We start from the raw sequence: 13226 nt of genomic DNA, 5'->3' as shown, positions 1-13226 counted from the left end.
TCATAGACGTTGGAGCCCCTCCAACGGTCACATTTGTGACCGTTGGAGGGGCCCAACATCTATTTGATTGGGCCCCCCCAAGGTACCTTTTGGGAAAAGACAAAAGGTAAAAATAAAAAAGAAAGAAAATAAAAAGAAAATACAAATTACAATCACATTCACAAAAATGAATGTGCATAAATTTGAGGAAATGACTAAACTACCCCTATGACTAAAATAAGGATATATATATATATATATATATTTTATATATATAAGTGGATAGATACATATACATATATATCATATATGTATATGTATCATCCTTTATATATATAAAATATATAAGATTACAAGATTGGATTACAGAATTTAACACATACGATATCAATGAGTTGAAACTCATAGGTGCAAGTTGTTTTGACTAAATCTGACCCTACAGATGTGTCCAGCATGGTCAATTTGTTAGAGATCGGCCTGTGGATCATGTTTTTTCAACAAGAAAATACTTTTCTTTAAGTCATGAAAATTTGGTACATTTCCAACCGTTGATTTTTGAATCGCCAAAAAATCTTGTACAAACACCAGATTCTGGTGATTTAAAAGTCGTTTCCCACCAAACAGACCATGTACATCGTATCTGTAAGGTTAGATTCACTTAGAAAAATATGAGCAACAAGATATTGCTCGTTTCAACTCATTGATGCCGTGTCCACATCCGCACAAGACTTATCCTATAGAGAGAGGGAGAGAGAGAGAGAGTTGAAAACAGGCATAGTATGGTGGAATTTGATTTGCTTTATAAATTTTCAAAAGCAACATGAAACACTATTCTGGTGATAGTGTTATTTTTCTTCTTAGTACTAAGTGTAATTATGTGTGTTCTCTTTGTTTCTTCCTCCCCCTTATTACTTTGTTCTGTCTTATGTGTCCGTTCCTTTTTTAATACAGTTGAAAAAACACCTTTTAAAGAAAGTCAAAGTTTTGATAAATTGAATTTTAATTCCACAAACATGCCAATAGTAAATTTTTGGATTTCTCCTAATTTTTGAAATGTTCAATTATCTTCTTCCATTTGGAACTAATGGCCAGTAATATATATATATATATATATATGGGGTAACATTTGGTAATGGCAACATGAGGTACAAACACCTTTTTTTTTTATTTTTTTGGTTGTTTTTCATGAAACTAACCTTACAGATGTGATGTACATGTTTTTCTTAGTGGGAATTGGCTCTTAGATTGTCCCATTACGACACCTGGCAGGTTTTTATAAGGCTTCAAAAATCAATGGCCTACAATGTGTGATACTTTCCTGGGTCATAAATTTGTGTTTTTTTCATCGAAAAAACATGATCCAAAAGCCAGTCCCCACTATTTTGAGCATGCTGAATCCATCCATGAGGTAGGATTGGATCAAAACAGCCTGTGCCATGGAGATCCAGAGGCGTTTGTACATAATGGCACCATTACAAAATGCACCCCTCCCCCCCCCCGCCCCCCATATATATATACATATAAAAGAAGGTGCGCAAACTATATTTAAAAATTTTGCCAACACAAGAATCTTTCTTTTTCTATTTACTCATTCCAAAGAACTCTAGCAAGAACAATAAACAAAAATCAAATGATACATGAATGAGCACAGAGGCTGATCAAATAGAAAAGAACTTGTTCAATTGTCATGTTTTGGAGAAAAGTGAGAAAATGACTGTCCCCATTACAATCACTCATGATAAGAAGCACATTTACAATTTAAAAATATACGAGGGACAAAGCACTTAAACCTTAGGAAAAAAGAATATAGAACAAGAAATAGTATTCCTAGAAACTTATACTTAGACAACTTATAAATAATTAAGGATTATTTTGAAGAGCTAAAATTTCTAAAATGCCACTAAAACAGCTGAAAATGCAAGGACCATATAGCAAGATGTTTTTGAAGTTAAGAAACATACAGCATGTGAGCTAGTAGCATGAACTTCAAAAGAGCAAGAGAGGCCTTCAAGGTATCTCTAGTAGGGAGAAATAGAAGAGATACAAACTCACCTTCTGCAATTTGCTTATCTATAGTAAGGGAGCACTCTACATGATTGTCTTCCCTCTTAATAGTACACTTTCTTCCCATTATGCACATACGCCGTATTTCATGTGGATCTTCAAGAAGGTCTAGAAGCATCTGCTTAAGATCCCCTGCTCTTGAACCCAATTCAACCTATAAATAAAAGACAATAAAAATTATAAAACAAATCTAAAGTATAGAATTCTAAAAAGATTACTCCATATGGATTCAATTACATACCAACTTCTGTTTACTGAGACGAAGTTGCTCTAGTGCATCAACAGTCAACCTATTTGGCAAGATTTCAAGCAACTCAACTACCTGATGAAAGAAAAGATTTTAGGAATAAGAGTTTGGCATGGAGTACATAAGAAGGTGAAACTCTGCACCAATCCATCTTCATAATGTCAAAATTAAATAGAAAAGACTCGTGTTCCAGCTAAAAATTCCATCTAAAACATACAAATGTTTCAGGACAAATAATAAATCATCACCAACACATCATGATAAAAAAAAAATCAAAATAAAAAGTCTACTAGCACAATATGCAAAGAAGATCTTCAAGTGACTAATGAAGACTGTATCATTTTATGTTCCTTGAAAAAGAAAATGATATTTTCCCTGACAAGGTAAGGAAAAAGGAAATCTGCTGCCAAAGTAATCTTATGATTAATCCAACAATGCTTCTAAGTAATAAAGTTCTCTCAATAGACTGGCGTAACAGATACCATGCATTAATGTTTGATCCTTATAATCACACCTTATGCTTCATTATTAAGATAAAATGATTCAGAAGAAACCAGCAGATTCTGACTACTTTTATCAGTTTCAAGCTGTCACCATGTATTTAGCATGAGGATAGATGTAACAGCAGCAACTTGGCTTAAGCATGTGCCAACTAACATCTTGGCTTGGCTTGTAATTTATGCAAGTGCTGAAAGGTTCAAGATCTGAAAGTCATACTGCAAAGATATATCAGTTGCTGGTTAAATTTGCTGCCAAGTCCTTTATCATAGGTGTTAGTTGATTACAGATTGCACTTTTCCATCCAGCTTATGTTCTTGAACTAAAGAAATATCACCATTTTTTGACAATTTTATCAACTGGTTGATGAACAAAGAGAGAATGTGCACGAGACCCTTTGAAAGATGGGAGAACTTTCTGATCCAATAAGAATAGATATCATATCTAGCAATGAAAGAGGATAAACTAGTCAAATTTTATCCTCTGTTTGTCTCAAACACGGCAGCCACGATTGGCAGCAGGGGAGATGAGATTAAGCGTTGGAGCAGTTGCCTAAGTAAAGAATTTAAACAAATACCTATATATGTTATGTAATACCCGCGATTTTTATCAGATAAATAAACTTAGATTTTAAGTCATTAAGGTGATACAAGAATATTTTATTGTTTTAATTATTTATTCGTAATTGGATCTTGGATAACCTATTTGGATCTTCAATGTTGGAACCTTAATACCCTGTTCAGAACCTCGATTTTCCATTTGGATCTTAGTTCATAGATCTCAAACATTTTAATTTGGATGACCAATATGGGAATTTAAGCAAATGGATTGGATCTCTGATATTGGATCCTCCATATCAGGGTCATATTGGGTATTGGATCCAGGAGGAATGGAGTTGATCCACGATGTTGAAACCGGATTTTTCATGAGGAAAATTTTTACATCGGATCTATAAAACTTTCATGGGATCCGTAGTAGCTTATGCGAAGTTTAGACCCACAATATTTCTTTTGGATCCTGGACATCGGAGAGGTAAAAAGGGTAGGGAACCAATTAAAATTTACTTGGATCCGTTATAAGTCACGTGGAAACCATGATAGTGTAATTTGGATCCACAGTTCCAAATCATATGATCAAAATTTTGGATCCATGGATCCAGATTTAGTAAGGGGACTTGCGAAGCCGAATGGACTTTGGATCCATAATAAGTTGGTAGGGATCCATAATAATGTAACTAAATCCACTGAATTTTATTAGGGTTACATTTTAAAAACTTAAATATCTAATAGGTTAAACATTTTAAAACGGGTCCGGATCCTCTGGTGGACCCGAACATGCCCAAACCTGGACCTCGTTGTGATGGGTCGCGGGTCACGGGTTCGATCAAACCAAACCTGCAACAGTGGTGCGTCAAAAAAAAAAAAAGGTAAACATGAAAAATAAGGGGCTTTAAGTTAAAAATGGTTGGGGCTGCTACAAGCCCTGCACGATAAGAAGGGGCGTTAGGGTTCTCTCAGAACCCTAACGCAGGTTGTATCATGTAGAGGAGGGGGATGAGATGGTGCGCAGCCGCCGGTGTGGGGGGTAATAGCTCTTATAAATCCCTCTTCTCTCGCTCTCCCACCCACTCATCTCTTCCTTCTCCTCCTGCACTCTCTACCTCCCTATTTCTTCCTTTTCTCTCAGTCTACCTGCGTGCAGCAACCTCGACCATCGCCGACGCCGGTCAATGCTGCCAGCGACCTTGCACGATAGCCGAACCTGCCTCTCCTCTCGTCTCCCTGTTCCTCTCGATCATGCTCGGTAGTGGAGCCGTGAACGCCGGCGAAACCTCCCTCTCGCAGCATCAACCACCATCACGCTGGAAAAAGGTAGGTCTTACTGATATTTTTTCTTGTTTTAATTGCTTAAATATCATAATTGCTTATCTCATGAATGCCCTGTTTTGTTTTATTCTACTTATCTGTTTTGTGCACCTACTGGTTTGTTATAAAACTGACCCATTTCATGGGCAGGTGAGGAGTAGGACTTTACTGGCAGTCGATGGCGTGATGCAACATGGATCAAGATTTGTCTTCTTTCTGCTGGCGGCTTGGCTCTGAGACTTTTTTTGGAGTTTTCTTAGATTTATTGAACTATGGAACAAAATGCTCATTTTGTAATAAACTGCAGATTTTAATCTATTGCCTTATTTCTTAAATTCCTTTAATTTTTTGCACATGTGAATGATGGTTTCTCAGCTAACGTACCCAAGATTATTGACTTGTGTTCCTTTCTAAATGTCTTCCGCTGTCGTTTTTAAAAAGTTAAAACTTTAAATTTTTGAAAGGTTTTTCGATGAGGTTTTCGAAATCACAAGTCGAAATTTTGAGGCGTTACAACTTGGTATCAGAGCCAGATCAGAAAGAAGTGAATCTTGACTATTGAGCATCTCATCGCGCTGTAAGTAAGTCTTTGATATTTCATAGCATGTTTAGAGTAAATTATATTCTTGTTTTATTCGTAGTACCGTTGGATATATGGATCCGGTTACTGGTTCTAATGGTAGTCACGGTAGGAGCACGCGTAGTGTACGTGGCCGTTCCGTAAGGGGGAGGGGCGGACGTGAGATGTTCGGGGCTGGTTACTGGGCTAACCGCCCTCCTCTACCCATTTTTACGGATGAGCAAGGCTTCGCACTACCGATCGCCTACCAGATACCCTTGGCAGCAGCGTGGGCTGAAGTGCATGCTCGAGAAGGTGGTTTCGCGCCTTCACACATTCGGGTGCACCATCAGACACCACAGGAGTCATCGGGAGATTTTGTTTCCCCTGAGTTAGCAGAGGAGTGCGGTTTCTGCGGAGAAATTGGGCACACCGTGGATGCTTGCCTCCACAAGGTCAAGCATGACGACAAGATCGCAATTTCGACTGCAGACGAGCAACCGCCCCCTCCAGCTGACCCAGTTGGCGGTGTATCACCCACATATACACCTGCGACGGATTCTTCAGAATATAGTCTTGGCTCACCGGAATATACTCCGGCGACGCCCCTTTACGGGCAGGAGCCCTCCTACGATGAGCCACTTCCCTTCACCCCTAAGTGCAGATTCAGGCGCACAGGCAATAGAAGGGAATATCTTAGGAAGTATTCTAGTCGTCCCTAAGGGGAGGTAGCACGCACCCAGTTTTGTTGGAGTCTGTGAACTCATTTATAACTGCAGAATATAACTTTTGCTTATGTACCAGCACAGCTGGATTCTAAATATTTGACTCTCGGAATAAAGATTTACGTTCTTGCCTTTGTTTCTATACTTATGCCTACTGGTACGTCTTCAGTGATTTTGATTTTAATCTTGGTTGCTTTTTAAGGATGGCGGGAAACTCAAGCCACAGCATGGCCGATGAGTTGCGTGAACAGAGGGGATTCATGATGGATACCCTCAACTCCTTAGCTGAGGCGATTCGTAACCAGGGTCGCCCCCATCAGGATCCGGGTTCCCTTGCTGGGAATGCACCAACCGCCACATATGAAAAATTTCTGAAGCTGGACCCTCCTACTTTCTCTGGCAAGGTTGATCCTGACTTGGCGGAGAGTTGGGTTAAAGAGGTGGAACGGGTGTTCCAAGTGTTGTCCGTTCCTGAGGATAAGAAGACAATGTTCGGGTCCTTTCGTTTGAAGGACGACGCTCGCGAATGGTGGGACACTACGCGGGAGGTGCAGTTTCCGGGTGCTGAGGTGATTCCGTGGGAGGCCTTCCGAAGGGTTTTTCTCGGAAACTATTTCCCTCCTCATGCGAGGGAAAAGAAGAAGGTGGAATTTCTGGAACTGTGCCAAGGCAGCTTAAGTTTGAACGAATATATCGCCAAATTTCAACGGTTGGAGCGCTATTGTCCTCACCTATTCGAGGATGATCATGAGCGGGTCGGGAAGTTTATTCGCGGACTGAAGGAAGGACTCAGGCATAGGGTTCTCACCAGTATGCCCGCGACTTTTTCTGCGGCAGTAGCAGCAGCCACCCTACTGAACGAGGATTGGGAGCGTTCAAAAAGTGTGCAAGCCAAGAAGTCAATCGCGTCAGGTGGTGAGTAGAAGAAGACCTTTTCCGGCGAACCAGGGCAGCGACCACCTTTTCCAGTGAAGACTGAAGCAGGGAAGAAACAGTTTCCTCCAGCAAAACGCCAGCGACAACAGGGCCCTCCACCGCCCAGGCAACCGTCGAGTGATAACTGCCCCAGGTGCAAGAGGCCTCATGTGGGACAATCTTGTCCGCGGGACACTGGCGGATGCCTGTACTGTGGCAAGATGGGCCATTTCATAAGCGACTGCCGGAAGAAAGCAGCAGATGACCTCAAGCGAACCGGCAACGTAGCTCAGCCTCCTCGACCACCTCATCAGCAGCAACAGCGAGCACAACCAAGCAGCGGCAGAGAGCCGGGTCGAGTTTATGCAGCCACGGTCGATCAATTGACCAAAGGGGATCTCGTTCAAGGTACCATTCTTGTTGCTGATCAAGCAGCTTTTGCAATCTTTGATTGTGGTGCTACGCACTCGTTTGTGTCAGAAAAATTCGTAAAACAATTGCATATAACGGTAAAAACACTTGATAATGCATTAGACGTGTATAACCCCGTTGGGAAGAACACGGTTTGCACTACTTACATACCTGATTTGGACGTAGTTGTGGCAGAGCGGCACTTGCCTGCTTGTGCTATCTTGCTGGAGATGACTGAATTTGACGTCATCCTAGGCATGGATTGGTTGCACAAGTATCATGCCAAGATCTTTTGCCGTGATGGCAAGATCGTTTTATCACCTCCAGGCTCTTCGAGAGTAGATTTCAGAATCCCCAGACCTGTTCGAGCAAGCCGGATGATCTCGGCGTTTAAAGCACAGAACTTCTTGCGGAAGGGATACACTGCCTTTTTGGTTAGTGTTATCCAGTCAGATCCAATGCCCATTCCCATCAGTGAGCTAGATGTTGTTCGCGATTACCCCGACGTTTTTCCTAAAGAGCTGTCGGGACTTCCACCGTCTCGTGAGGTAGAATTCAATATTGAATTGCTACCAAGTACGACACCAATCTCAAAAGCACCCTACAGAATGGCGTCAGCTGAGCTTGAAGAGCTGAAGAAGCAGTTGCAGGAGTTGTTGGATCAGGGATTCATTCGCCCCAGCGTTTCTCCTTGAGGAGCTCCTGTGCTCTTCGTGAAGAAGAAGGACGGGACTTTGCAGTTGTGCATCGACTATCGAATGCTCAACCAGGCCACAATAAAAAACAAGTACCCTTTGCCGCGTATCGAAGACTTGTTCGATCAGTTGCAGAAGGCCAAGGTTTTCTCGAAAATCGATCTTAGGTCTGGATACCATCAACTCAGAATTAGGAATGAGGATATTCCTAAGACGGCCTTTCGGACGAGATACGGACATTACGAGTTCACAGTCATGCCGTTCGGACTGACCAATGCCCCCGCAGCTTTCATGGACTTGATGAATAGGGTGTTCAAGCCATTTTTGGACACCTTCGTGATCGTGTTCATCGACGACATCTTGGTGTACTCAGAAAGTCGAGAGCAACATCGAGAGCACCTAACCGTTGTGTTAGAAACCTTGCGAAAGGAACGGTTGTATGCCAAGTTCTCTAAATGTGAATTCTGGCTCGAGGAAGTCATGTTTTTGGGACACGTTATTTCTAAGGAAGGAGTGTCCGTGGACCCTGCAAAGGTGGAGGCTGTACTTGGTTGGCAGCAACCAAAGAACGCGCGTGATATCAGAAGTTTCCTTGGACTAGCGGGTTACTACAGAAGATTCATTCAGGATTTTTCTAAAATTGCGTTACCCCTGACAAAGTTACTGAAGAAAGAGGCTAAATTCTTATGGGACGAGAAGTGCGAGGCGAGTTTTCAATTATTGAAGGAGCGACTTACCAGTGCCCCTATTTTGACCTTACCTTCTGGTAAAGGCGGATTTGTGATTTATACTGATGCCTCTGGGTCAGGCCTAGGGGCTGTGCTGATGCAGAATGGGAAGGTGATCGCTTACGCTTCTCGGCAACTTAAAATTCACGAGAAGAACTACCCAACTCACGATTTAGAGTTAGCGACAGTGGTGTTCGCACTGAAGATATGGAGACATTACTTGTATGGGGAGCAGTTTGAAGCATTCACCGATCATAAGAGCCTTAAGTACCTATTTTCGCAGAAGGAATTGAACCTGAGACAACGGCGTTGGCTTGAATTCCTCAAGGATTACGACTTCACCCTCTCCTACCACCCAGGAAAGGCGAACGTCGTGGCTGACGCTCTCAGCCGCAAAGCACCGGAAGTTTCGATTATTGCCTTATTCGCTGGATGGAGGTTGGTCGAAGACCTAGCCTCTTGGGAACCTTTCGCAATCACTCAAGGTTCAATCGGTTTATCCCACCTTGTTGCTCAACCTGAGCTACTTGCGAGGATCATCAATGGACAGAAAACGGATGCACGCTACGAGAAGTTGAAAGCTCAAGCGGTATTAGCAGATACACCTTTTCGTCTGAAGGAGGATGGAAGTATATGGTTGAGGGAGCGCCTTTGGGTTCCTGACGACCCGATTCTTCGAGATGAAATTTTGGCGGAGGCCCACAAGTCTAGATACACCATTCACCCGGGTAGCACGAAGATGTTCAAGGACCTACAACGCAGTTATTGGTGGAGCGGTATGAAGCGAGATGTGGCTGAGTATGTCTCGAGGTGTTTAACGTGTCAGCAAATCAAGATCGAGCACCAGAGATCCGGTGGGGTCATGCAGCAAATAGAGATCCCTCTATGGAAGTGGGAAGATGTTACCATGGACTTCATAGTCGGTCTACCGAGGACGCGGAGGAAGCATGATGCGATTTGGGTGATAGTCGATAGACTCACCAAGTCTGCTCACTTCCTACCTATCCGTCTCAACCAATCGTTGGATAGTCTCGCTGATCTCTATGTTAGAGAGATTGTGAGATTGCACGGTGTTCCAGTCTCAATTATCTCCGATCGTGATCCTAGATTCACTTCAAGGTTTGGGGACAACTTCAGTTGGCGTTGGGCACAAAGTTAAAGTTTAGTACTGCGTTTCACCCTCAGACGGACGGGCAGTCGGAGCGTACGATTCAAACCTTGGAAGACATGCTTCGAGCCTGTATGATGGACTGGAAGGGAGAGTGGGATTCCCACATCAGTTTGGCGGAGTTCGCGTATAACAACAGCTATCATGCGAGCATCGGGATGGCCCCATACGAAGCTTTGTATGGGAGGCCATGTCGATCACCTGTTTACTGGGACGAGGTTGGCGAGCGAAAATTGGAGGCACCTATAGTCTTGCAACACTATACTCAACAAGTGCAGATGATTCGAGAACGACTCCGTACCGCTCAGAGTCGGCAGAAAAGCTATGCAGATAGACGCCGACGAGAGCTTGTCTTCGATATTGGCGAGATGGTTTTTGTTAAGGTATCTCCGACGAAGAGCGTATTTCGGTTCGGGAAGAAGGGAAAGCTGAGTCCTAGATACGTCGGACCGTTCGAAATCCTGGAGCGGATTGGAGAAGCAGCTTACCGCGTGGCATTACCTCCGCAGTATGCTCAGATCCATAATGTTTTTCACGTATCCATGTTGAGGAAGTATGTTCACGATCCATCGCACATCATTCATTATGATGATGTGGACATTAGAGGAGACTTGACATTCGAAGAAAGACCAGTGGAGATCATCGACCGTCGTGACCAAGTGCTTAGATCAAAGACCTTTTCCTTTGTAAAGGTTCGGTGGCAACATCATGGAATTGACGAATGTACTTGGGAACCTGAGAACGATATTAGGGAAAAATATCCTGACCTGTATTTTGATTCTTCAAGGTAATAAATATTTCGCGAACGAAATTCTTTTAAGAGGGGTAGGATGTAAAACCCCATATAAAAAAAAAATCTGTTTGGACCCGGGCCGGGTCGGGTCCGGACCCGACCCGGGCCGGGTCGGGTCCGGACCCGACCCGGGCCCCCTTTTTATTTTAGGGTTTTCAAAAGTAAAAACCCGAGCAGTCGGGCGCCGCAAACCCCCCCTTCTCCCCCTTCGTTCTGGGCTGGATAAGGAAACCCATCGAGGGTTTCCCCTTTCGGGTGCCCCCTGCGCCTTTAAGAGAAAGGATGGAGGGCGAGGGGGGGATCACGCCTCCCTCTTCTCTTCTCCTCCCTCTCGCAGCCCTCGCCCCCCTTCCACGCCGGTCTCCTCCCTGCTGCGCACGTCGCCGACGCCGGCCACCGCCTCCCAGGTTAGTACTCTTCTCTTCTCCTCCCTCTTCTCCTCCTCACCCCCCTCCCTGTCACCTCGCCGGGAGGCTGGCAGGCGGCTCACAGCCACTGCTGCGGCCTCCCACCGCCTCCCTGTGTCGCCAGGGCCCCGACAGGTGGCCTACGCGGCCCCTGTCGTCCCTGTCTCCCTCAACGATTCGCCGGAGTGCCGGCAGGGGACCGGTGGCCCCTGCGGCACCCCTTTTTGCTGCCACCTTGTGGCTTTCGGCAGGGGCTGGCCCCCTGCCGTCTGGTGCTGCCGGCAGGGGTGGCCCCTTGCCGACCTGTGTTGTCGACAGGGGCTCAGCCCCTGCCACATCGTGCTGTCGGCAGGGGTTGGCCCCTGCCGACCTGTGCTTTCAGCAGGGGATGGGCCCCCCTGCCGTCTGGTGCTGTCGGCAGGGGTGGCCCTTGCCGACCTGTGTTGTCGACAGGGGCTCAGCCCCTGCCACTTCGTGCTGGCGGCAGGGGTTGGCCCCTACCGACCTGTGCTTTCGGCAGGGGCTGGGCCCCCCAGCCGTCTGGTGCTGTCGGCAGGGGTGGCCCCTTGCCGACCTGTGTTGTCGGCAGGGGCTCAGCCCCTGCCACTTCGTGCGGTCGGCAGGGGTGGCCCTTGCCGACCTGTGCTTTCGGCAGGGGCTGGGGCCCCCTGCCGTCTGGTGCTGTCGGCAGGGGTGGCCCTTGCCGACCTGTGTTGTCGGCAGGGGCTCAGCCCCTGCCACTTCGTGCTGACGGCAGGGGTTGGCCCCTGCCAACCTGTGCTTTCGGCAGGGGCTGGCCCCCTGCCATCCATGTGCTTCTGGCAGGGGTTGGCCCCCTGCCATCCTTATGCTTCCGGCAGGGGCTGGCCTCCTGCCATCCATTGTTGTCGGCAGGGGCTCAGCCCCTGCCACTGTGTGTTGTCGGCAGGGGTTGAGCCCCTGCCACTTCTTGCTGTCGGTAGGGGCTCAGCCCCTGCCACTTGGTGGCTGTCGGCAGGGGTTGGCCCCCTGCCGCTATGCTATGTTTAGGCAGGGGCTTGTCCCCCGCCGCTTGTCTGTTTTCGGCCAGTAGGGGCACACCCCTGCTGCCTCTCTTTTCCTATAGGCAGGTCTGACTTTCTTTTTCTCCGCATTATTATTAACATAGCACTGTTGCAGACCTCGCATCGGACCCCCGCTCTGGCTCCGCGGCCCGAGCCTCGTATCATCTACACACGTAGACGCACGCAGTTGCACGACATCCCGAGGTAGGGGAAAGTCGCACAAATAGTATGTATGAACAAAATAAAATAAGACTTCTGAGATAGAATAGTTATTTTGCATACTTGTGTATCTGAAGAAATATTGACTGGTCAAAGTTTACTCTTTGTGATTCTTTTGAAATTGCATAATGTAAATTCTTTGGGTAGACTCATCAAGTAGTTTAATTGGCATGCCTGTTTACGTATAAGATTACTTAACTGATAATTGTCTATTTTGCATGATTACTCCTTTGAGACTGCATACTTAAGGTAGACTTTGTGAATAGACTCAGAATGCACTGCAATTGCTATTGTAATCGAACCTTAAGGCAGGTACAATATGAATTTTATGTAAGATCATGGAGTGTATTGAAGTATGAAATTTACACTTTATTGGTTTTGATGTGATAATATCGGCCTCCACGGGCCAAATTGCTCAGAAAAGCAAAACATGTCATGTAGGAAACAAAAGAGTCATAAACCATTATGTTGCCTCTCATCGTAATTGTACCTCTAGGAAGGTACGATCGTACTTTTGGACAAGTACGTCCCATGTGGGTTACGATGGTGGGATGATGAGATTGTGGCAACCTCGATGAGTGCAATTAGCAAAATGCTGAGATCACATAAAATGGTGACTATTTCGCCTTCACAGGCAAGATGCTCAAGTGGGTCTAATGGACCAGAGCATATAGGATGGGGCGGCGGTTAAGAAACCCCCGTCGTACCCATCTGATCTTCACGGTTCATCAAGGGAGAGGATGGATGGTACAAAAACTCCGATGGACAGGTTGTTAACAACCACCCCACGAGCAAAAGACTCGGTTTTTCCCAGTCATCGGAGTTAGGGGGAATTGGGATTACCATAAATTATCCTAGGTGGTAACTCCCAGGCACTTCTGCAGAAGTTGGATGCATCCATGGGCCACGA

The 13226-nt window shown here is 45.4% G+C and overlaps 1 protein-coding gene across 4 annotated transcripts in view; it reads right to left on the bottom strand.

Annotated features, from left to right (window-relative positions):
• MGT10 (magnesium (Mg) transporter 10) overlaps positions 1-13226 on the bottom strand; it is an 84786-nt gene that overhangs the window by 31763 nt on the left and 39797 nt on the right. For all 4 annotated transcript variants that reach the window (XR_016433039.1, XM_090012144.1, XM_090012142.1 and 1 more), the window contains exons 7-8: positions 2285-2365; positions 2032-2197 (exon numbers count right to left, since the gene is read on the bottom strand). Coding sequence is in view for 3 of the 4 variants with exons in the window: in XM_090012144.1 (XP_089868270.1) it covers positions 2032-2197; positions 2285-2365 (247 nt within the window). In the remaining variant the exon portion in view is untranslated. The remainder of the gene's footprint in view (positions 1-2031; positions 2198-2284; positions 2366-13226) is intronic.

This window comes from Nuphar pumila, chromosome 7 (assembly GCF_984573655.1).
Source record: "Nuphar pumila chromosome 7, dmNupPumi1.hap1.1, whole genome shotgun sequence".
NCBI lineage: Eukaryota > Viridiplantae > Streptophyta > Magnoliopsida > Nymphaeales > Nymphaeaceae > Nuphar > Nuphar pumila.
This window is presented reverse-complemented; position numbering and strand designations above follow the sequence as displayed.